The sequence below is a fragment of the Coccinella septempunctata genome, chromosome 5 (assembly GCF_907165205.1).
Source record: "Coccinella septempunctata chromosome 5, icCocSept1.1, whole genome shotgun sequence".
Taxonomy (NCBI): Eukaryota; Metazoa; Arthropoda; class Insecta; order Coleoptera; family Coccinellidae; genus Coccinella; species Coccinella septempunctata.
Genome location: NC_058193.1, coordinates 5,633,389 through 5,658,580, shown reverse-complemented (window position 1 = coordinate 5,658,580; position 25,192 = coordinate 5,633,389). Strand labels below are relative to the sequence as shown.

At 38.9% G+C, this 25,192-nt stretch overlaps 2 protein-coding genes across 2 annotated transcripts; both read left to right on the top strand.

The window, feature by feature from the left end:
• Positions 1–709: 709 nt before the first annotated feature.
• On the top strand, positions 710–2,141 carry LOC123313928. The gene is made up of 2 exons (XM_044899038.1): positions 710–2,054; positions 2,128–2,141. The coding sequence occupies exons 1-2, from the start codon at positions 710–712 to the stop codon at positions 2,139–2,141; spliced, it is 1,359 nt and encodes a 452-aa protein (XP_044754973.1).
• Positions 2,142–3,576: 1,435 nt separating this feature from the next.
• Positions 3,577–5,008, top strand: LOC123313927. Its single transcript, XM_044899037.1, has 2 exons — positions 3,577–4,921; positions 4,995–5,008. The coding sequence occupies exons 1-2, from the start codon at positions 3,577–3,579 to the stop codon at positions 5,006–5,008; spliced, it is 1,359 nt and encodes a 452-aa protein (XP_044754972.1).
• Positions 5,009–25,192: the final 20,184 nt, after the last annotated feature.

Below are 25,192 nucleotides of genomic sequence, written 5' to 3'. Positions count from 1 at the left end.
GAGGGAGTTCAAGGATTCTAACCTCACGACCTCGTGTCTCGCGCCATTCACCAGTTCCACTCCAAATGTATCACACGATTAATGTTTCCTTAACTCTACTTTTAAATAATTTATATGACTTCAACTTTTAAGGAATTGACTAGGTAGGTGCTGATAATATTGTGTAAACTCTCCCATTAATTATTGTATGAAAAAATTTTTTAGCCTTGAAAAAGAGGTAAACTTCCTCGAAACGTCGGCATAGTTGAGAAATAAAAGTTAAGAAATTAGTCCAATTTCCCGATATTTCATTCCCAAATCTAAAGAAATGGACGTTAACCCACCAAATTTACTACCTGGGGGCCTTTTTGAGACGATAAGGAGAGTTGGAGGCACCTACATCTGCAATGTCAGCAAACAACTCGTGGGACTACACAGAAAGAAGGCAGCACAACTAAATAGGAGAATTTTCTTACTCAGTTGTAGAAGACACCAAATATTCCCTAACCACATAGTACATAATATTAGACAAATTTATTCATTGGAACTGGAGGATCACCCATTCAAGAACCTAGTACATAAAACCCTATCCCGCTTTCGCTCTTCCATTCTGAACATTGAAATTAAGATATGTGTATGGAGAATTAGTACCCTACAGGACCAAATCAGTCGGCTTCAAGTTTCACTTCAAGAAAACCTAGACCCACAACTGTCGACAAGTGTTATGAATATGGCAGCTCGAGTGTTCAGTGATCACTTTAAGAAAGTGAAAGACACTAATTTGAAAAAACTGCAAGAACTGAAAAGTAAATATAGCTTATTGACACCATCTCAATACAACGAAGACTTCCTGACCAACTACACTGATGTTAACATCCCTGATGAAGTAAGGATGATTCTCAGTTTGGGCGAAAAACATAGTTTTGTCCCTGACAAACTCCCTGTGGTAAACATTATTAAAGATTTGGAATACTGTATTGAATCTCAACAGCTGGATAGTGATGAAAAGGACAACATCCGTGCCAGAAGTGTAGGTATAGTCAAAAACTATTTAACAAAATACCAACATAAAAAACAAGACATTCTCTCGAAAAAATATATTAGGGAAACTTTTGAATTTGTAAAGAATAACCAACAACTAGTGATTAGTAGATCAGATAAAGGTAATATAACTGTAATAATGAGTAGGGATGAATATGAGACGGAAGTCTATAAGATGTTAGATGACCAGAATGTATACTTAAAACTCCAGAAAGACCCCACCACCAAAATCCAAAATAATATTAACAAAATAATCAAAATCCTTAAAGAAAATCAATTCATATCAGATAGTGAATACAAGAATATGATCAAACATAACAGCACTCCCCCCAGACTCTACTGTCTGAGAAAAATCCATAAGACTACACTAAGTTTGAGACCCATTGTGAGTTGTATTAATGCACCATTCACCAACTTAGCCAGATATCTACATAACATTTTTATTGGGCTTCTATCAACATCCACCTACAGCATTAAAAACTCTTTTTCACTGGTGGAATCACTGACTGATATTATAGTCCCGGAGGATTACATCCTGATCTCTTTAGATGTTGTATCCCTGTTCACTAACGTCCCACTATCACTTGTAACCCAATTAGTTATAAAGCATTGGAATTTAATTAGTTGCTATACTGTTCTAGATAAGAAAAGTTTTTTATTGTTGCTCGATACTTATTTTGAGAGTAGTTACTTTGTATTCAATTGCCAGTTTTATAAACAACTAGATGGCAACCCCATGGGGGCCCCAGCAAGTAACTCAATTGCAGAATTTGTTATGCATGAACTTTTTAGATATATTGAATCAAAACTAACCTTCAGAACACCATTACTCAAATTTTATGTGGATGACACAATCATATTAGTACCAAAAGATAAGGTACAACATACATTAGATACTTTCAACTCCTTTCATAGCAAGATAAAGTTCACTTTAGAAACTGAAGTTGATGGAAGACTTCCATTTCTGGACACAATTATTATACGCGAAGGTAACAATTTGATATCAGATTGGTATATTAAACCCTACAATCCTGGTAGATGTATAAACTTTTTCAGTAACCATAGTTTACAGCAGAAATTTAATGTAGTTAAGAATTTAATTTTCAGAGCTACAAAACTAAGTAATAGCAAATTTCATAGTAAAAATATTGATAAAGTTCAAAAAATACTATTAAAGAATAACTATCCTAAATACTTTGTAAAACGAATATGTAGAGGTGTCAATGAGTCAGAGAACATAGTTGTCAACAATGGTATGGTTGACAACAATATAAGACGATATAAATTCCCATTTATCCCTGGTTTGTCTCAAAACATTAATAAAATCTTCAGAGAATTTAATTGTTGTTGTGCTTATTATAATACTGATAAAGGAAGAAAATTTTACACCAATTTAAAAGACAAAACACCAAAACTACTCAAGTCCAATCTAGTCTACCAGATCCCCTGCTTTAACTGTGATAAATCATACATTGGACAAACAAAACAATACCTTAAAGATAGAATAAGACAACACAAAAATGATACCAATAACCTAACCCATGACATAAAAACAGCTTTAGCCAATCATACACATGTGACAGGTCATAAATTTAATTTTGATAATGTAAAGATCCTAGATTATGAAGAAAACAGATATGCAAGAAACATAAGTGAAATGATTTTTATAAAAAAGAATAAAACGGTAAACCATAGAGAAGATGTACAGGGCCTAAGTATTTTATACAGCCAATTGTTGTAGATGTCTTTGTGTTGTCCAAATCTGTTGATGATAATTTTGTACTGTCAACTTAGATATAATCTAAATGACAACATACTATTCTAGTCTACATTCTGTGATCATAGAGGAGGGAGTTCAAGGATTCTAACCTCACGACCTCGTGTCTCGCGCCATTCACCAGTTCCACTCCAAATGTATCACACGATTAATGTTTCCTTAACTCTACTTTTAAATAATTTATATGACTTCAACTTTTAAGGAATTGACTAGGTAGGTGCTGATAATATTGTGTAAACTCTCCCATTAATTATTGTATGAAAAAATTTTTTAGCCTTGAAAAAGAGGTAAACTTCCTCGAAACGTCGGCATAGTTGAGAAATAAAAGTTAAGAAATTAGTCCAATTTCCCGATATTTCATTCCCAAATCTAAAGAAATGGACGTTAACCCACCAAATTTACTACCTGGGGGCCTTTTTGAGACGATAAGGAGAGTTGGAGGCACCTACATCTGCAATGTCAGCAAACAACTCGTGGGACTACACAGAAAGAAGGCAGCACAACTAAATAGGAGAATTTTCTTACTCAGTTGTAGAAGACACCAAATATTCCCTAACCACATAGTACATAATATTAGACAAATTTATTCATTGGAACTGGAGGATCACCCATTCAAGAACCTAGTACATAAAACCCTATCCCGCTTTCGCTCTTCCATTCTGAACATTGAAATTAAGATATGTGTATGGAGAATTAGTACCCTACAGGACCAAATCAGTCGGCTTCAAGTTTCACTTCAAGAAAACCTAGACCCACAACTGTCGACAAGTGTTATGAATATGGCAGCTCGAGTGTTCAGTGATCACTTTAAGAAAGTGAAAGACACTAATTTGAAAAAACTGCAAGAACTGAAAAGTAAATATAGCTTATTGACACCATCTCAATACAACGAAGACTTCCTGACCAACTACACTGATGTTAACATCCCTGATGAAGTAAGGATGATTCTCAGTTTGGACGAAAAACATAGTTTTGTCCCTGACAAACTCCCTGTGGTAAACATTATTAAAGATTTGGAATACTGTATTGAATCTCAACAGCTGGATAGTGATGAAAAGGACAACATCCGTGCCAGAAGTGTAGGTATAGTCAAAAACTATTTAACAAAATACCAACATAAAAAACAAGACATTCTCTCGAAAAAATATATTAGGGAAACTTTTGAATTTGTAAAGAATAACCAACAACTAGTGATTAGTAGATCAGATAAAGGTAATATAACTGTAATAATGAGTAGGGATGAATATGAGACGGAAGTCTATAAGATGTTAGATGACCAGAATGTATACTTAAAACTCCAGAAAGACCCCACCACCAAAATCCAAAATAATATCAACAAAATAATCAAAATCCTTAAAGAAAATCAATTCATATCAGATAGTGAATACAAGAATATGATCAAACATAACAGCACTCCCCCCAGACTCTACTGTCTGAGAAAAATCCATAAGACTACACTAAGTTTGAGACCCATTGTGAGTTGTATTAATGCACCATTCACCAACTTAGCCAGATATCTACATAACATTTTTATTGGGCTTCTATCAACATCCACCTACAGCATTAAAAACTCTTTTTCACTGGTGGAATCACTGACTGATATTATAGTCCCGGAGGATTACATCCTGATCTCTTTAGATGTTGTATCCCTGTTCACTAACGCCCCACTATCACTTGTAACCCAATTAGTTATAAAGCATTGGAATTTAATTAGTTGCTATACTGTTCTAGATAAGAAAAGTTTTTTATTGTTGCTCGATACTTATTTTGAGAGTAGTTACTTTGTATTCAATTGCCAGTTTTATAAACAACTAGATGGCAACCCCATGGGGGCCCCAGCAAGTAACTCAATTGCAGAATTTGTTATGCATGAACTTTTTAGATATATTGAATCAAAACTAACCTTCAGAACACCATTACTCAAATTTTATGTGGATGACACAATCATATTAGTACCAAAAGATAAGGTACAACATACATTAGATACTTTCAACTCCTTTCATAGCAAGATAAAGTTCACTTTAGAAACTGAAGTTGATGGAAGACTTCCATTTCTGGACACAATTATTATACGCGAAGGTAACAATTTGATATCAGATTGGTATATTAAACCCTACAATCCTGGTAGATGTATAAACTTTTTCAGTAACCATAGTTTACAGCAGAAATTTAATGTAGTTAAGAATTTAATTTTCAGAGCTACAAAACTAAGTAATAGCAAATTTCATAGTAAAAATATTGATAAAGTTCAAAAAATACTATTAAAGAATAACTATCCTAAATACTTTGTAAAACGAATATGTAGAGGTGTCAATGAGTCAGAGAACATAGTTGTCAACAATGGTATGGTTGACAACAATATAAGACGATATAAATTCCCATTTATCCCTGGTTTGTCTCAAAACATTAATAAAATCTTCAGAGAATTTAATTGTTGTTGTGCTTATTATAATACTGATAAAGGAAGAAAATTTTACACCAATTTAAAAGACAAAACACCAAAACTACTCAAGTCCAATCTAGTCTACCAGATCCCCTGCTTTAACTGTGATAAATCATACATTGGACAAACAAAACAATACCTTAAAGATAGAATAAGACAACACAAAAATGATACCAATAACCTAACCCATGACATAAAAACAGCTTTAGCCAATCATACACATGTGACAGGTCATAAATTTAATTTTGATAATGTAAAGATCCTAGATTATGAAGAAAACAGATATGCAAGAAACATAAGTGAAATGATTTTTATAAAAAAGAATAAAACGGTAAACCATAGAGAAGATGTACAGGGCCTAAGTATTTTATACAGCCAATTGTTGTAGATGTCTTTGTGTTGTCCAAATCTGTTGATGATAATTTTGTACTGTCAACTTAGATATAATCTAAATGACAACATACTATTCTAGTCTACATTCTGTGATCATAGAGGAGGGAGTTCAAGGATTCTAACCTCACGACCTCGTGTCTCGCGCCATTCACCAGTTCCACTCCAAATGTATCACACGATTAATGTTTCCTTAACTCTACTTTTAAATAATTTATATGACTTCAACTTTTAAGGAATTGACTAGGTAGGTGCTGATAATATTGTGTAAACTCTCCCATTAATTATTGTATGAAAAAATTTTTTAGCCTTGAAAAAGAGGTAAACTTCCTCGAAACGTCGGCATAGTTGAGAAATAAAAGTTAAGAAATTAGTCCAATTTCCCGATATTTCATTCCCAAATCTAAAGAAATGGACGTTAACCCACCAAATTTTGTTCCAATCTTCTTCGCATCCTACCATTCTCCCCACAATCTCCTCCACCACCGGCAATCCACCCAACTCGTCAGCCAGCATCCCACGCTCCGTCGACCATCTCTCGCACATATAGAAGGCATGTTCCGGGTCGTCCACAACTCCACAAACGTGACACCGATCACTCCCAGTCTTCCCAATCCTTTTCGTGTAGGACCCATAAGAGCCATGCCTAGTCGAAAACTGAATAAAGTAGTATCCCGTGCGTCTGTGCCCACACCGGAGCCACCCCTCCAAGTCCGGTATCAGTCTCCGCGTCCACGCGGCCGTTTGTCCTCCACGATCCCACCTCTCCTGCCATTTCCTTGTCGTCCTTCTCACAGCCATTCGCCTATTACCCGGCAGTGCACCCCCTATTTTGAATAGGAAGCATCGCTCCGCCACCATCAGATCCAAAGGCGGAAACCCCGCTATCACCTGGACCGCGTCCGCCGACACCATCCTATATGCCGACGCCACCCTCAGCAGCAATCCAAACCTCTGCGTCGAGATCATCTTTTCTCTGTTTCTCTGGATCTTCATGGCGTCCCTCCACACCGGTGCAGCATACAGCAGGATGCCATGCATCACTGCACACGACTCCCTTCTTCTCATGTACCCCGGGCCACCTACGTTCGGGAGTAATCTGGTCAAGTTGCGCACTCGAGCAGCAGTGCTCTCCGCAGATCTCTTAATATGTGCACTAAAACACAGACCCTTCGTAAGGATCACTCCCAGATACTTAATCTCCTTTGAGGGAGTAATGTCCTCTCCATCCACTGTCACCTTAAAGTCTCCGATCTTTCTCGGCCCCTGCAACACCACCATCTCCGTCTTCTGCATCGCAAGCACAAGCCCCCTCCCCCTCAACCTCTCTGCTATTCTCTCTATCGTGAGCTTTATCTTCTCCCTAATCTCCTCCTCCGTGCTTCCCTCCACCACGACCAGCAGATCGTCCGCATAGGCTATCAGTCTCACACCTTCCGGCAACCGTATCCTCATCACCTCGTCGTAGAACACGAGCCACAATATTGGCCCCGCCACCGACCCCTGTGGGACCCCCATCCCACAGGTGTGCCTAAATCTTCCAGCCCTCACCGATCTCTTACTCAAATACCGCCTGAAAATTCCCACCAGGTACTCACTCACCCCCGCCGCCTCCAAATCGTTGACTGTGTGCTGCCATCCAGCCATATTAAACGCATTCCGTACGTCCAACGTAACTGCTACACACCACCCCCTCCCACAATTCCCATAGGCCTTCTTTAGCTCCAATACCGCTGTCACAGTGGACCTTTTTTTTCTAAAGCCAAGCTGGCTAGGAGAGATTGCCCCCAGTACTTCCAGCTCCTCTACTAACCTGTTGGTCAACAACCTCTCATATAATTTACCAAAAGTGTTAAGCAGGCATATCGGTCTGAAACTTGAGGCCAGAGCTGTATCTTTTTCCGGCTTAGGGATCAGTATCACCTTCCCCTCCCTCCACTCAATCGGAAACTCCCTGGTCTGCAGCAACCCGTTGAACATCCGGAGCACCTCCTCTCTCAACTCCCCACAGGCAGTCTTCAGCGCGGCCACGGTCACTCCGTCCACACCTGGAGCCCTACCACCCTTCATAGACCCCAGCGCTGCGTCCACCCCTCCTCCGAGAACTCTGTCACAGCACCCCCTCCCCTCAGTGTAGCGCACTCTACCTCTCCACTCTGCCCCCGCCCAGGCGTCGGTAACAACTCCCTAATAATCTCTTTTGTTCCACTCATTGTTAGCCTTTACGGCCTTAAGTTTCCTCTAGTTACTATCTTGTACGCGTCCCCCCAGATATCATCCTCTAGTGCGTCCAGCATAGTCCTCCAGTGTGCCCTCTTAGATCTCCTTATGTCCAATTTCAGCTCCCTTCTCATTTCCTGTAGCACCGTTTCGGCACTCGCATTTTCCTCCGGACTGTTCAGCCTCCTCCTTCTCGTGTAAAGTCTTCTCGCCCTATTGAATTCGCGTCTCTTTTCCGCTATGCCGTCATTCCACCAGTAGGGGTATCTCCTGTCCTCCGGCTCGCTCACCTTCATTGATTCTTTATATGCTTTCACTATGTCCTCATACACATTTCCAGACCCTCCCTCTCCAACTCCTCTCAGCCTCGCTACAAAGAGACCACCGTCCACCTCATATTTCCTTTGCGCACAATGTCTCTCCACGCCCGCCCCAGAGATGCTGTAGTATATGTGCCCATGGTGTGTGAATGGGTTTTCTTGCACAATTTTCCAACACTCAACACAAAACCGTGCTCCCTCCGGCATCAGCGTAACATCAATGTGGGTCATAGAGCCTCCTCTGACGAATGTAGGTGTCCCGTCGTTCGCCGCCAACCACGCCATCTGTGCAAGCCATTCCTCCACCATCTCGCCCCTGACATCCGTATGTATGTACATAGTGCTCCTCTCTATGAACCCCATCCACTGCAACTTCTCTGTTCACCATCGCCACAGCCACATCCATTTTCTCGTCAGTCTCCCACCCAGATTTCCTACACAGACTTTTCCCAGAATTTTCCTTTGGTCTTCCTAACCTAACCTAACCTAATCGACCACTCTGCAACTCGAACATCTCTTTCACGAATTTTTCCAGAATTTTCCTTTGGTCTTCCTAACCTAACCTAACCTAATCGATCACTCTGCAATTCGAACTTCTCTTTCACGAATTTTTCCAGAATGTTCCTTTGGTCTTCCTAACCTAATCGATCACTCTGCAATTCGAACTTCTCTTTCACGAATTTTTCCAGAATTTTCCTTTGGTCTTCCTAACCCAACTTAACCTAATCGATCACTCTGCAATTCGAACTTCTCTTTCACGAATTTTTTCATAATTTTCTTTTGGTTCTCCTAACTTAACCTAACCTTATCGATCACTCTGCAATTCAAACTCCTCTCTCACGAATTTTTCCAGAATTTTCCTTTGGTCTTCCTAACCTAACCTAACCTTATCGATCATTCCACAATTCGAACTTCTCTTTCGCGAATTTTTCCAGAATTTTTCTTTGGTCTTCCTAACCTGACCTAACCTAATCGATCACTCTGCGATTCGAACTTCTCTTTCACGAATTTTTCCAGAATTTTCTCTTGGTCTTCCTAACCTACCCTAACCTAATCGATCACTCTGCAATTCGAACTTCTCTTTCACGAATTTTTGCAGAATTTTCCGTTGGTCTTCCTAACCTAACCTAACCTAATCAATCACTGTGCACTTCGAACTTCTCTTTCACGAATTTTTCCAGAATTTTCTTTTGGTTCTCCTAACCTAACCTAACCTAATCGACCACTCTGCAACTCGAACATCTCTTTCACGAATTTTTCCAGAATTTTCCTTTGGTCTTCCTAACCTAACCTAACCTAATCGATCACTCTGCAATTCGAACTTCTCTTTCACGAATTTTTCCAGAATGTTCCTTTGTCTTCCTAACCTAATCGATCACTCTGCAATTCGAACTTCTCTTTCACGAATTTTTCCAGAATTTTCCTTTGGTCTTCCTAACCTAACCTAACCTAATCAATCACTCTGCAATTCGAACTTCTCTATCACGAATTTTTCCAGAATTTTCCTTTGGTCTTCCTAACCTAACTTAACCTAATCGATCACTCTGCAATTCGAACTTCTCTTTCACGAATTTTTTCAGAATTTTCTTTTGGTTCTCCTAACTTAACCTAACCTTATCGATCACTCTGCAATTCGAACTCCTCTCGCACGAATTTTTCCAGAATTTTCCTTTGGTCTTCCTAACCTAACCTAACCTTATCGATCACTCCACAATTCGAACTTCTCTTTCGCGAATTTTTCCAGAATTTTTCTTTGGTCTTCCTAACCTGACCTAACCTAATCGATCACTCTGCGATTCGAACTTCTCTTTCACGAATTTTTCCAGAATTTTCTCTTGGTCTTCCTAACCTACCCTAACCTAATCGATCACTCTGCAATTCGAACTTCTCTTTCACGAATTTTTCCAGAATTTTTCTTTAGTCTTCCTAACCTTACCTAACCTAATCTCTTTCTGCACTCTTCACTCTGCAATTCGAACTTCTCTTTCACGAATTTTTCCAGAATTTTCCTTTGGTCTTCCTAACCTAACCCAAACTATCATAATCATAATCTTTATTGGTCCCTTCAGACATTAAACAATGTATGAGACAAGTCAATTGTGAGATCACAAACAATAACAAAGTTGCAATAAAAAATACAAAATCACAATAACAAAGATGACATGTTATCGTTCAGGTACCCTTCAACTCTATAATATGCCCTAGACAATAGGAGTGTTTTAATTTTTTTTTTGGAATTTTTATCACTAATATTACATTTGTATGTGGACGGAAGATGATTGTACAACTTAAGACCCTAATACATAGCTGATTTAGAAAATTTACTAGATTTATGGTTTGGAATACATAACTTTTCTGAATTTCTCGTTTGATAATCATGGAAGTCCGAGTTTTTCTCTATGGAATGAATATTCGTCCTCACATGCATTAACAATCTCATGATATATATGCAAGGGAAGGTAAGAATTTTATTTTCCCTGAACACGGGTTTACAAGTATCCCTATATGCCATTTTGAATATAAGACGTATTATCCTCTTTTGAGCGATAAAAATTCTGCGACTCTCAGACGCATTACCAAAGATGATGACATTATATGATATGTGACAATGAACTAATCCGTAATAGATACTCAAAAGGGAAGACAACGGCATAGCATCTTTAATGCGGGATATAGCATAATACGCGCTGTTTATTTTTCCACACACGTAATCGACTTGATCGACCCAATTCAAACCCTGATCCAGATAAAAACCCAAAAACTTAACAGATTTCTTCGAGCATATGTCGTGGCTGTCAAACCGAAGTTTCAATTCTATTTTTCAGGTGTTATTCATCCTGAAGTACACACATTCTGTTTTTTCAACATTAACAATAAGGGCGTTCGTATTGCACCATTTTACAAATTTTTTTAAAAAGTACTCCAGGCGTGCTATGAGATCCGCATAGTTATCCGCTGATACAACTAGAGAAGTGTCGTCGGCAAACATAGCCAGCACTTCTGCAAGAATATGATCCGGTAGGTCGTTCACAAAGAGAAGAAACAGAAGCGGACCCAATAAAGATCCCTGAGGGACATTAATATTGCAGTCAAAAAACTCAGACAAGTATTCTTTGATCCTTACTCTCATCCTTCTTCCTGTTAAATAGTTCCTTATAAACTTCAAAAACACACCCCGGAATCCCATACATTTCAACTTTCTCACTATAAATTCAAAATTAAGGCAATCAAAAGCCGAAGAAAGATCAAAAAACAAAGCTGCTACATGCCTTCCTTCGTCGAGCGCAGCGTACACTGACTCCAGAAGGCTGTAAGCAGCTGACTGGGTTGATTTATTTTTCCTTAAACCTTGTTGATTATCTGTAGGTATGTTATATCGGTCCAATAACTTCAACATTCTTTTATAGACAATCTTCTCAAAAAGTCTCGCAAATACACTAAGTACAGATATAGGACGATAATTAGAAATATTTTCCAGATCATTATTTTTATACACCGGAGTCACCGTAGCCATCTTCAACGCTGATGGAAATTTACCTGTACTAACTGAAAGATTTATCAAATGTACTGAATGTGGAGAAATTGTCTCTATTGTTGCTTTTAGAACCCTCATGGAAACATCATCGGCCCCCTAACTTTTTTTATTTTTAACTCCTTCACAGTAGCGAGTACCTCATTTATTTCGACAGGGAAGAAAAAGAAAGTTTTATCAACGTTTTCCGAAACACTACAATTTGTGGATATATCATCACCAAAGTGAGTTTTTAACTGTTCCGCAACCTTATTAGAGAAATATTTCCCGAAAATTCCCGGCACCTCGTATGTTTCCGCACCACTATTTCCCCTCAAATTCAGACGAGTATCTAATTTATTCGCCTTTCTACCTATCTCCTGATTGACAAGATCCCATATTGTTTTTGAACGGTTTGCTGAATTTTCAATTAATTTCTTTTTTTCTGATCGAACCAATATTGAGCTATATCGCCTTAGTTACCATGTGTCATAACACACTCATATTTCCCTAGGGAAATATGGAATGTCAGTTCATATTTCCCTAGGGAAATATGAAACGTCAAATCATATTTCTTTCAAAACGTCAAATCATATTTTATTTCTTTATTTAGTAACAAAATGGAAACTGCAATTGTTGAAATTTCCACTGAAAGTTTTTCCACCAGATACAAAGGAAGAAAAAATATCTTGTTCATAATTATTCGTCGACGAGACTACAGTTTTCTTGAGAACATTCCGTGCAGCAGCAGTCTCGGACGATTCTCCCAAAACGGTCTTCAAAGACTGTGATGCTGCAGATGGCTCTCCCTCCACATCTGCTATCATCTTCGCTACCTTATTTTTGTGCAGCATACTGTCAGCCAGATAGCCTTCTGCAACAGACGAACTTTTCCAACCACCATGTCTCTTGAGTGTTGTCATTGAGGCTCCCGCATCGGCAACCAAAGTCGCGGATGTTCGTCTTCCACAATGGCCTGTATACATTTTCGGATTATCTAATCCCAACCATTCAGCAACCTTACTCGGAATTTTTCCGAAGGTATTTTTGCCGACAGGCTGAAGAGTACACTTCTTATCTCTATAAGCTACGAAGAACCTAAGAACGCCTTGCGGACGCAACGCCGAATACTCCCGCACCAAACGAGCAGCACCCAGATCTTCTTCATCAATTATAGTGAATATTCTGTTTATATCATTCTTAGTTTTTGAGACTTTAATTATGATTACCGACCCACGATCTTCGATATCTGAAGTTAGCATATTCACCAGCTCTTGTGTTCTGCAGGCGCCAAAGATTTCCATTATTAAAACAACCTTCAAAATTGTGAATGTAAAAATCTTATAAACAGAGGAAATCAAAATTAAACTTTTACCTTATACATCAAAAAAACGTCATTAGGAGCTTCACTCAAGAATGTCTTGAGCTGCTCCCGGGACAACACTGCTGATTTTTTAGGAACGTATCCTTTATTTTTGTTCTTAACAAATGCTTCGACTTCATCGAATAATTTGACATCAGTTCTTTCCTTCAAATGTAGCATTGATCTTAACATCGATAGTTTCGGCCATAACGTGTTTGGTGAATATTTCTGCGACTGGGGATCGAATGAATTAATCATACATCAAGAATAACAAGAATCAGAGCAACATACCAAATCTTGGAAATATGCTAACAAAATATTATCGCTCACACCGTCCACCAAATTTTTTCTTTTCCACTCCTGAAAGCAATCGTACTCTCTACTGTAGGCAGCTTGAGATTTGGCCGGAACCAAAGATTCACGGGCTTTTGCCGATTGAGTTTCGACGTAGTTCGACATTATTTCAATAATTTTATTTCTGACAAGACGTCAAAATGAAACCAGTCAACCATGATTTTCAGAAACATGGCCCATAGCAACGTTAAAAATTTAATTATTACAAAAATATACAATCTAACAATGATTTCCCCATAACAGATTATTTCAATCAGAAAAAAACTATTGATTACACCACGGGAAATATGAATATATTTCCCTAGTTGTAATAATAGCTATATTGTATCCCAATTTTGTTGACGCAAGCAATTTTTTATATTTAGTTTTTTCATTCTTATACTCTGCAGTACATTTCATGCCATCTGTGTTCTTGCACACCCAGTGTAAGTTTTTCAGGTTCATACTAGCCTGTACAAGCTCCCCCTAATCGATCACTCTGCAATTCGAACTTCTCTTTCACGAATTTTTCCAGAATTTTCCTTTGGTCTTCCTAACCTAATCGATCACTCTGCAATTCGAACTTCTCTTTCACGAATTTTTCCAGAATTTTCCTTTAGTCTTCCTAACCTAATCGATCACTCTGCAATTCGAACTTCTCCTTCGCGAATTTTTCCAGAATTTTCCTTTGGTCGTCCTAACCTAACCTAACCTTTTTTTTTTTTGCCCTGAGGAATGGGGAAGCTCTCCCAGCCTTTCCCGGCAGCTGGGCGGTGCAATGCTGCCGGGGGTCGTGTGGGGCTCGCACCCACTAAACCCCCACCTCTTCATCTTCTTGAAAGCTCACCGGATAAGAGACCCTGTCCAGACATCGGTGGAGCTTTCATGTATTCATTCATCCACCATCCTGTCTCTCTCTGTCCTCTCTTTCCGTCTTCCTCATGACCTCCGTGATATAATCGAAATACCCCTTCCACCGTTTCCTGTCCTCCAGCATTCCATCCACAACATCCTCCACCTCATCGAGCCCTCCAAACCTGTCGATCAGCTCCTCCCTCTCCGCTCTCCACCTCCTGCACGACCGGTACACGTGTTCGGGGCTGTCTTGCACCCCGCACTTCTCACACAGGTCATCTTCTGTCTTCTTTATCTTCTTCGTAAAAGTTCCGAAAGAACCGTGGCCAGTAAGGAATTGCGTAAAGTAATAGTTCGTCGTCCTGTGAGGGCAGTCTATCCAAGTTTCCACGTTTTTTATGATTTTCCTTGTCCAATCTGCTACCCCACTTCCTGTTCTCCACCTTTCTTGCCACTTTCTGATAGCTCTCGCATGGGCCATTCTTCTGTTTCCTGCCAGCCTCCCCCCCACCTTGAACAGAAAGCATCTTTCCGCCACCATCAGATCTATCGGTGGGAAGCCCGAAATCACCTGGACCGCCTCCGCCGACACGGTCCTATAAGCCGAAACAACCCTCAGGAGAGCCTTCCTCTGAACCGCCACCATCCGCCGCAGATCCCTTTCCACTTTAATGGCCTCCCTCCATACCGGAGCCGCATACAGAAGGATATTATGAGTTATCCCGCACAGTATCCTGCGCCTCTCATATCTTGGACCTCCTATATTGGGCATCAGCCTTGACACGGCAGCCAATTTTTCCTCCGCCCTCGCCGTGCAGTACTTCATATGTTCCGCGAATATCATTTTCTTTCGGAAGACCACTCCCAGATATTTGATCTTATCCGTCACACCCACCTCCTCTCCCGCTATTCTCAGCCTCAGGTCAGCAGCTCTCCTCGGTTCCCTCGCCACCATCATTTCGGTCTTTCGGACCGCCACCGTCAAACCCCTCTCCTCCATCCACTTCATGGCCAGTGCTATGGCCCTCTCCGCCCTCTCCCTAATCTCACTCTCATCCCTCCCCTCGATCACATATATCAGGTCGTCCGCGTAGGCGATCGCCACTACCCCGTCACCATACTCCAGCCTCAGCACCCCGTCGTACTTCACATTCCACAGTCCTGGACCCTTGACTGAACCCTGTGGAACGCCCATGCTGCATTTGTGCTTGATCGTCCCCGACTTTAAATACTGGTTAGAGAGGTATGATTCAGCACATTTTATTAAGTACGTGCTTACTTCTGCCCTACGCAAGCCCTCTATTATATGCTTTCAACTGGCTGTGTTGAAAGCATTCTTTACGTCGATCGTTATCACCACACACCAGCCGCTTTTTGTATCCTCTATTGCTTTTTTTAGTGCCAACATTGCAGTCGTGGTAGATCTGCCCTTGCGGAACCCATGCTGATTTTCAGATATGGCCCTTTTCTCCTCCAGCTCCTCCTCAATCCTATTCCAGAGCAGTCTCTAGTATAATTTTCATCTTCCATCTCGCTGGAAATTCTTGCTTGAACAGTAGGTCGTTGAACACTTTTAGAAGCTTCTGCGGTAGTTTTTTGTGAACAATTTTTATTGCTTCCGCTGTCATGCCATCCGGTCCCGGAGCCCTTCCATTCTTTAAGGAGTTTACCGCTAATTCTAATTCTTCCTTTGTGAAGGCATATGGCACCTCGCTAATTCCTCCTGTTTTCCGGAATCCTTGACCGTTTGCTGGGAAGAGATCATTTATAATTTCCCTCCTTTTTCTTGTAGGAATTTTATATTCCAGGCTACCTCCCTTGAAACGTCTAGTGACTATCCTGTAGCCTTGCCCCCATATATCGTTATCTAGCTCTTGCAGCAATGTTTTCCATTGTTCCCTCTTTGCCCTCGCTATCTCTCTCTTCACATTTTTTCTCTCCTCCGTCATCCGCATCCTCAGCGTTTGCCCCCTGGTGCTTTGTTTATCTGCCATTCTTGTGTATGATCTTCTTATTCGTATGTACCCCTCCCTAATCCGCTCTATGTCCTCGTTCCACCAATATGGTTGTTTCCGTGGGTGTTTTTCCCTTGTTATAGATCTTCTATTTATTTGGACCAACTTTTCGTAGAAATCTTCATTCTTATCGTCCCTTTCTATTTTTTGCAGATTCTTCACTAGTTCCTCAACATTTAAGTAAACCCCCTTCTGCTCTGGCATCCCAATTTTTTTTGTTTATCCTTATTTCGTACTGGATCTGCCCGTGGTGCGTGAAAGGATTTTCGTGGCGAATACTCCATCCTACTATACGTCTAGCCATGTACTCAGAACACAGGGTGACATCTATGTGGGTCCTGGAGGTCCCTCTCTCGAAAGTGTGTTGACCGTTATTAGTCGTGGTCCACGCTAGTTGTGATAACCACTCTTCCACATATTCTCCTTTCCTGTCTGTCTGTGGAGATCCCCACAGTTGCGATTTAGCATTTATGTCGCCAGCCATTATTGAATACCGAGGGTTTTTCGCAGCTTTTACAGAGATCTCATCGACCCGTTTCTTAAAATCGTCCACTGGAATATTTGGGGAGATGTATGTCGTATAGAGGTGTATTCCATACAATTCTATGTGTATGTACCCATCCTTGCTTTCTATCTTGCTTATTTCTAAGTTGCTGTTCAGTATAACGAGTGCGACATCCCCTTTTTTATCCTTGTAGCAGCCCTTTCCCGAGCACATTTTTTTATTTGGCTCAGATATTATCATTATATTTATATTTTTCTTTGTAGCCCCAGCCCACGCCAAATCATGCGCTGCTCTGGCTCTACCCAGATTCAACTGAAGTATTCGTACCATCTTGCTTAGGAAAAACACCCTCCATTGTCGTCGACACCACACATTTCACATATAAATAAATAAAATAATAAATTATTATGTACAGGAGTAAAAACAGTGTATAGATAGAAACGGAATAATAAATTATTGTATATAGTAATAAATAGTTTTTATGTTCGACCGCATCATAAACACTTCATTAATGAATTCGTTTAGTGTCCATAATTGACTACTTTATTGGACACCACTTTATTGGACACCACTTTATTGGACACCACTTTATTGGACTCAACTGTCACTATCATTCTATCAAGTAAATATACTAGATGCGAATAACACTTTATTCAAGGAAGAAGAATTGAACTTCGACCTTAAAACAAAATTATGAATAACTATTCTAAGCATAAGTGTGGTGGTGAATATGTAAAACACATTCTTTGTTATCATAAAAATGCATGCCTGACGAAATCGAGCTCGATGTGGAAGCACAGTTTTCGATCTGCAATACTCTTGATCAACTACTTCCTGGCCCAATATTCTGGTGGCAAAACTTATTTTAGTACTTTCTGATTCATCTATGTAGTCCATAGCGAAGAAACTTTGGGAGCTTTCAATTCACTATTGAATAAGCCAGAATACTGTCTTCTGTTGATTTTACAATTTCCTTCGTTTTACAACACTTGTTATAGGCCGCATACATATTTTCATAAGCACTTTCATATTTAGTGGGTAAGAAAGATTCTTTGTCGCTAACGGCTAAATTTTCTACGTTTTCTTCTCCACCACTATCCATTTTTTGGATTATTATGACGTTTGTCACAGAATTAAGGAAGTAAACAACTGTGTTTACTGAGGTTGCTAAGGTCGCCGGTTACTAAGGTAGGAAAATCAAAAGAACACTTAATGTTTTTCAGTAATAAGCCATTTTGGAAAATACAATTTCTGCATTGCAGTCGAACATAAAGCTTTGTATGCAACTCGTACATAATTAGGCTTTATGGACTTGCCCAAGTTATTGGCCTCGCTCGCTTTGCTCGCTCTGCCATAAACTTTTGGACTCGTCCATAAAGACCTAATTTATGTACTTGTTACATAAATAGCTAATATATAAAAAAAGGACTAGAATTCTTTGGTGTAAATGGCCTAAAATTGCAAGAAAAGCACGTTGGTGGTCTAAAATCTCCATCTCACACTTTACCTGGAGAGTCGTCAGAGTACAGATGAAAAACATTTTGCCTGTTTTTCCGTTTCAAGCATTTAGCGCCTTACTCCTTTTACACAGGAACTTTATCTGCCTGCACATATCATGCAGACTCACGCACTGTGCAGCTTCGTCCTCGTTGTCCACTAAGCCCATGAAGTGCACGTTGTTTGACTCACTAACGTGCTTTCCCCCGATTATTGCCCAGCCTTCTGTGCAGTGGGTTACACTTTTCCCTGGCATGAGTTTCCCCTCTCTCCCCCTAGTTAAAGGTTTTCCTCGACTTCCCAATCAATTTTCTTAAAAACTTAATTTCTTTCATCTTGTTGGCGGGAGCCATAATCACAATGTCTCCTTCTTTGTTGTTATCCGTTATTTTTCTGTCGTTTAATTTTACAGAGAAGATTTCCTCTGGCCAGTCCATTTCTATAAGGTCCTTCAGATTCTCTTCATTCATGTCTTCCATGAATTTTTGCTTCAGGGTCGCTATAGACAGATTTAGCGCTATTTCCTCCGGACTAGTTTGTATCCCTATCTATTTTGTGTTTCCTGGCATTATCGCGCCCTGTGTTTTTTTCACCTCCTCCTCCAGTATGCTCTGGAGTCTCTTCATTTCTTCAGCTGCTTCCGTATTTTGTATGCTGCCTTCTTCCAGAAGTTTTCCCATTCCTTCCGTCACCCTAGATATAGCTTCCATCAGTGTTGCATATCTGTCACTATCCATACTTATATTTATTGATGTTTCCATTCTCTTTCTTTTAGCTGTGTTTGTGACTGTATCCGTCCTAAACATCCAGTCTAGTGGGTCCTCGGATACATCTGGATCTTGAAATTCCATACTTAAATCCAATCCTCTGTCGCTGGCTTCCCTTTCTTAAGGAGTGCTTGCTACTTTAGGAGCCAGTTCCGGGCTCCTTTCCTCTTCTTCTATTTCCTCTTTTCTTATGTCCCCTTTTGGAGGCGTTCTTTTGATCTTCGATGATTTGTGGAAGATAAACTCCTCCGTTCCAAACACATTCCCTTTTTTGCTTCCAGTAGCTGTATCCAACTCCAGGGCCTGGTCTACCACCCTGAGAGTTGTCGGTAATCTTGACATTTTCTTGCCCCCCCCAGAATCCGTGGGGCAGCCGGCTTACGCGAGGAGGGATTCTGGACCGGTTTCGGTCCTACATATACATATATTTTAAAATATAAAGGCATCTTACCTCAATTTTTAATTGAGTTTCACTAAACCAATAGAAACTATGAAATACTAACTAAATCTCAAAATTTAATACCAAAAAATATCTATATCAAGAACTCAACTCTGATGACTTATCTCATTCACCAGACAAAGCAGAAAAGAAAGAATAAAATCTTCGAATAACCGATTAATATCTTATCAGATTGAAAACATGCGCCCATCTGCAAATCTGAATTCTTCAATACACGTACAAATGCAGTGGCGGTACAACAAATATGTAATGAATAAATTTGAATTTCAAAAAGAAAAAATTGTAACGATCGTATCGTTACACATCTCCTCTACCCACCAAAAAAAAAAAAAAAAATCAGTGCATAAAACCCTGAAAGTGGAAAAAATTTTAATTTTAAATATTGAAATAGAAATTAATGGAATGCTAGATGGTCAGCAAACCTATTGGACAGTGCGCTACAGGAAGTTTGTGTCTGTATCCTCTTCAGTCCAAATAAAAAAAATATTACTAATGGGCATTACAATATATAAAAGATATTTGTCCCCACACCAGATTTCTGAACAAAATATACAATTACAACAACGAATCACAAATAATTCAAGGATATTTCATGATGGATACCTCTCAATGATATGAGTAGCTAAAAAGAGAACAGTTCTAAGGTTCTTCTTTAATTTGGTTTGAAAAAGTTCTAAAATTAACCACTCAGTGAACAGTTCAAGGTTGGCAGTATATAGCTTCAAGAAACTATACACAACCAACCTGACTCTCCTCCCTACCTCCCTTTTCATTATAATTTATAACCCACGACAAAATAGGACATCAGATCAGAACGACATTAAAAGGTAGAAAGAACAACAAAAAAAAAAACTAAAGTTGGGCGCCAGTGAGATACTATCTCACACTCAAAATACTACATAAGGTAAAATTATTGGAGCTAATCTATTCGAATCAATTACAAAACGAGAAAATCTGAAAATATTGTGAATTTAAACAAAAGCAGCTGAAAAATCTATCCAAAAATACACTGAATAGTAATCAATCGCTTCTGACAAATTTCGGACAGACAGAATATTTATGCAAGTTATAAACTCACTTACATACTCAATGCATAATCTCTACGCCAAAATAACCGAAAATCTGGGAATTCAATATTTAACTGAGAGCCCCAGCTAAATCTGTCCGTCCAAGTTTATCAATTGAGAAAATTCAAAAATAAAACACTAAGCTGAAAATCAAATAAATGACCTCAACACACAAAAAATATGAACTAATTAAAAAAAATGAAAATTATATTAGGTACTAATAATTGTCGTTCTGATCATCAGTGCCACTATCACTAATATCTAACTTCAAATGGCTAACATGAAAATTACCCAAGTCATTTCCATTGAGATCCCTCAAATTGTATACCAAGGGTGAAAGAACTCTATGAACAACACAAGGAATATACTTAGGTGCTAATTTAGAGGAAAAATCATTAGCTGCATTGGATAACATAAAATTCTTCTTCCAAACCCTGTCTCCCACTCGGAATCTGACATCCCTACGTCTTAAATTATATCGACCCTTATTTAATTCATGCGAATGCAACAACCGCTTTCTGACATCCTCGAGTAGTTCAGGGACTTTAAGCTGAACTTCGGGGTCTAATACATTCCTAGAAATTTCTATGAAATTATTATCTCTTTCCGAAATCTTTCCATAGAATGAACCATCAGTTGGGACGTTCCTCATAAAACATAAATATGAAGGGGATAACTTAGTGACCTCATGTTTAGCCAGGCGAATAGCTTGTGCTATTTGATGGATATTTTCGTCCCAGAGTTTGTGATCATCCCGTATATAAGATCTTATAGCAGTTACAATAGTCTTATTAACTCTTTCAGTTGGGTTCGCCTGTGGAAAATATCGAGCATTGAACCAAATTTTCTGTACTTTATATTTATTCATCAAATTTTTGAATTCACTAGAAATAAACTGAGGTCCGTTATCGGCAACGAAAATTTGAGGTACTCCGAATATCAAAAATACATTATATTCTAGGAATTTCACGATAGACTTACTAGTTGCTTTCGCTAAGGGATGTATGAAGACAAATTTAGTGAACCAGTCAGTTACTACTAAAAGATATCTATTGCCGCTTTTCGATCTAGGATAAGGTCCTAATAAATCAGCCGATATTAATTGAAATGGAAAACGTATGTCCCTATTTTTGCCCATAAGTCCTGCCTGAGGAAGATTACTACTTTTACAAGAAGCACAGACTTTACAGTTCAAAATATAGTTTCTCACGTGTTTCCTCATTCTTGGCCAATAATATAGTTGTGATATACGTGACAATGTTTTATAAATACCCAAATGAGCAGCAAGAGGATCATCATGATACATATTCATGACTTCTTTCCTATGAGGACTTGGAATGACAATTTTCCACTCTGGAGAATCGTCACAAAGTCTAGATTGAGGCAGTATATGTTTGTATAAAACTTCACCTTCTACTTTGAAATCAGGATACTTTTGAGGATTTTTCTGGACTTCACACAGCATCCGTCGATACCAAGTGTCAGTTTTCATATCCTTCAGATCCAGCACAGCAATCTCGTCTTTATGGCTTTCCGGAATTCTGGATAGAGAATCTGCCACCTTATTGAGAGAGCCGCTTCTATGGACGATATCAAACTTATGTTGTGACAACTTTGTTATCCATCTGGCTAAACGTGGAGATGGATCCTTCATCGAATTCAACCACTTTAAGGATGAATGATCAGTGATAACAGTAAATTCAGTACCTTCAATGTAAGGTCTGAATTTGTCGATAGAGAAAACTATACCCAATAGTTCCTTCTCTGTAGTGGTATAATTTCTTTGGCATTTGTTAAGGGACTTACTACAGTAAGCTATAGGATGCTCAAAGCCATTTTCTTCCTGGAATAAAACTCCTCCTACTCCATAATTACTAGCATCAGCAGCAACGAAGAAACGTTTTGAGAAGTCAGGACTGGCAAGTATTGGAGCAGTAGTCAACATTTTCTTAATGTTTGTGAATGCTTCATCGGCCTCCGTTGTCCAAACAATAGGTTGCCCCTTCTTTCTTCCTTTGAGAAGATCGGTGATAGGAGCGCAGATTGTTGAGCTATTCTCCAAAAATCTCCTGTAATACCCAATTAAACCAATTAATCGTCTGACTTGAGTAGTATTTGTAGGAGTGGGATATTCTAATACTGCTTGAACTTTATCGGGGTCTGTTCTCAGCCCATCCTTATCCACAACAAAACCAAGGAAATTCAATGAAGACCGACAAAATTTACATTTATCGAAATTAACAGTCAAGTTAGCGTTACTAAGCTTTGAGTACAGTTCTTTCAACACACGAATATGAGTTCCGAAATCTGGGGTTACTACAATAATATCATCAATATAATAAAATACATAAGGTTCCAATGAAGGACCTATAACTCTATCCATTAACCTACACATAGCTTGGGCGCTATTATTCAAACCGAAACATACAACTTTAAAGCAGAAGAGACCTCTACCAGGAATAGCAAAAGTTGTTTTCAATTGAGATTCTTCGTCTAAAGGAATTTGGAAGAAGGCTTGTTTCAAATCTAATGAGGAAAGATATTGTGCATCTCGAACTTTGCTGATAATAGAATCTATTAAGGGCATAGGATAACTATCCGGCAACGTGATAGAATTTAACTTACGACCGTCGAAGCACACCCTATATGAACCGTCCTTCTTTTTGACTAACCACAAAGGACTTAACCACGGAGAACATTCAGTTACCGGTCTGATTATGTCCAATTTCAACATCTCGTCTACCTCATTATTCAAAATCTTCAACATAGCTGGAGACAAAATATATTGCCTCTGCTTTATTGGTTTCGAACCCTGGGTGTCTATGTGATGGGTGTATAAATGAGTTTTACCAATTTTATCTTTAGGGCTGATATTCTCGAACAAATTGACAACACTATCGAGTTGAGCTTTTTGCTCTTTAGTCAGAGATTCAGTGCCATGTATAGCACGAATCGCAGAAATATTCAACATTTCTGAATTGAATGAATTATCCCTAAAATCTATGGACAGTTCAAAACATCGGATAAAGTCCATCCCCAAAATTAATTTGTGCGTAATAGAAGGAACAACCAAAAGTTTTATCGTTTTCGATGTACCCTCTAAACAAATAGGAACATGAATAAAACCTAGTGTGTTCTGCTCTTGTCCATCTGCTGTCGAGACCTGAACAGATATATCATAATTCAAGGACAAATTATATTTCTTCAACAGAAAGAGAGCCGAATTACCCAGGATTGAAACGTTGCTCCCACTGTCCAACAAAGCTGTTACCGAATCATTGAATACTTTAACCGATATGTAAGGACGATTATCACCAAATTTATTAGCTAAAACTGGACTCATCTCAACAGGATGACATTTTGAAGACTTCAAGTCCGAAAGAGGTGGTTTTGTGGGTATAACTTTGTTACCATAAAAATTTTCAACTGTGATGAGCCATTCACGCCACCCTCTCCTTTCAGACTCGAAATCTATATGAATTACTTGGTCCCGTTCTGAACTTTGTTGGCAGGCTTTGCTTTTTCTCCCGAAGGTCCTGCAACGTCTGCCTGATTGCAGTACCTGCTCGCGTTTTTTGAACAGTTAGGGCAGTTACGTTTGGTAAAATCAACTTTTCCGCATAAATAGCAAAACTTCCTCATTTCTTTCTGACAATCCGAAAAAACATGCCCTGACATATTACAATTCCAGCATTTTACATTAGAAGAAATTGCGGAGACAATAGTCCTTCTAGGACCTGAAGGAAGATTGAGTGACAGAACATCTTCAACCTTTTTACAAAGGGAAGTTAAATCCGTAATAGTCTCAACATCCTGAAAAACTAAAGCTTTCACATAATCGGTTAATAAATTATTTTTTATGATTCCAACAATCTCCTTTTCAGAAGGTGGAGAATTTAATCTATTGAATTGACATTCCATATCTGTGATGAACATAGTTACTGATTCTCTAATTGATTGCTTTCTTGACTTGATCTCGGCTAACTTAATTTCATCATGACTACTATGAAGAAAAGTCGATTTTAGTTTAGAAACTAGATCAGACCAATCACTAAATCTATTCTTCAGAAAGTTATTATGCCACCACGTCCAAGCATCACCTTCAAAAAGATCGGCAGCTGAATCAAAAAGATCGGCATTATCACAACCCCTTGAAGATTTTAACGAGTCAATCAATTCTAAAAAAGATAATAAATCTTCTTTTCCAGAAAATTTCTTTATACCCCATTTATAAACTGGGACCTTTTTAGTAGGCACCGAGAAACCTGCTGCACTATGATGAGTTGGAGTTGATGATTGTAATGGATTGTTATTTTGTGATGAATGAGATGGCGATTGAACAATTGGATCTCTATTAACATGCCTATCAGAAAGATCCGCTTCCAAAATTAATACTCTTTTCAAAAGTTCTTGTTTAACATTGTTTTCAGATTCTGATTGTGCGAACAACCTCGAAATTCGCCCTGTCGCGTGAGTTATTCTAGACTCAAACTTTTTATCATCATCAGAAGATTTATCACTAAGATGTTGCAGCAAAGCTTCAATGTCATTTAAAGTATCACCAATTTCTTTAACATTTTCATCAAACTTATATGTGTCTGATATCTCAACAAAACTCCTGTCGGAATTTTCCTGAGATAAAAGACCTC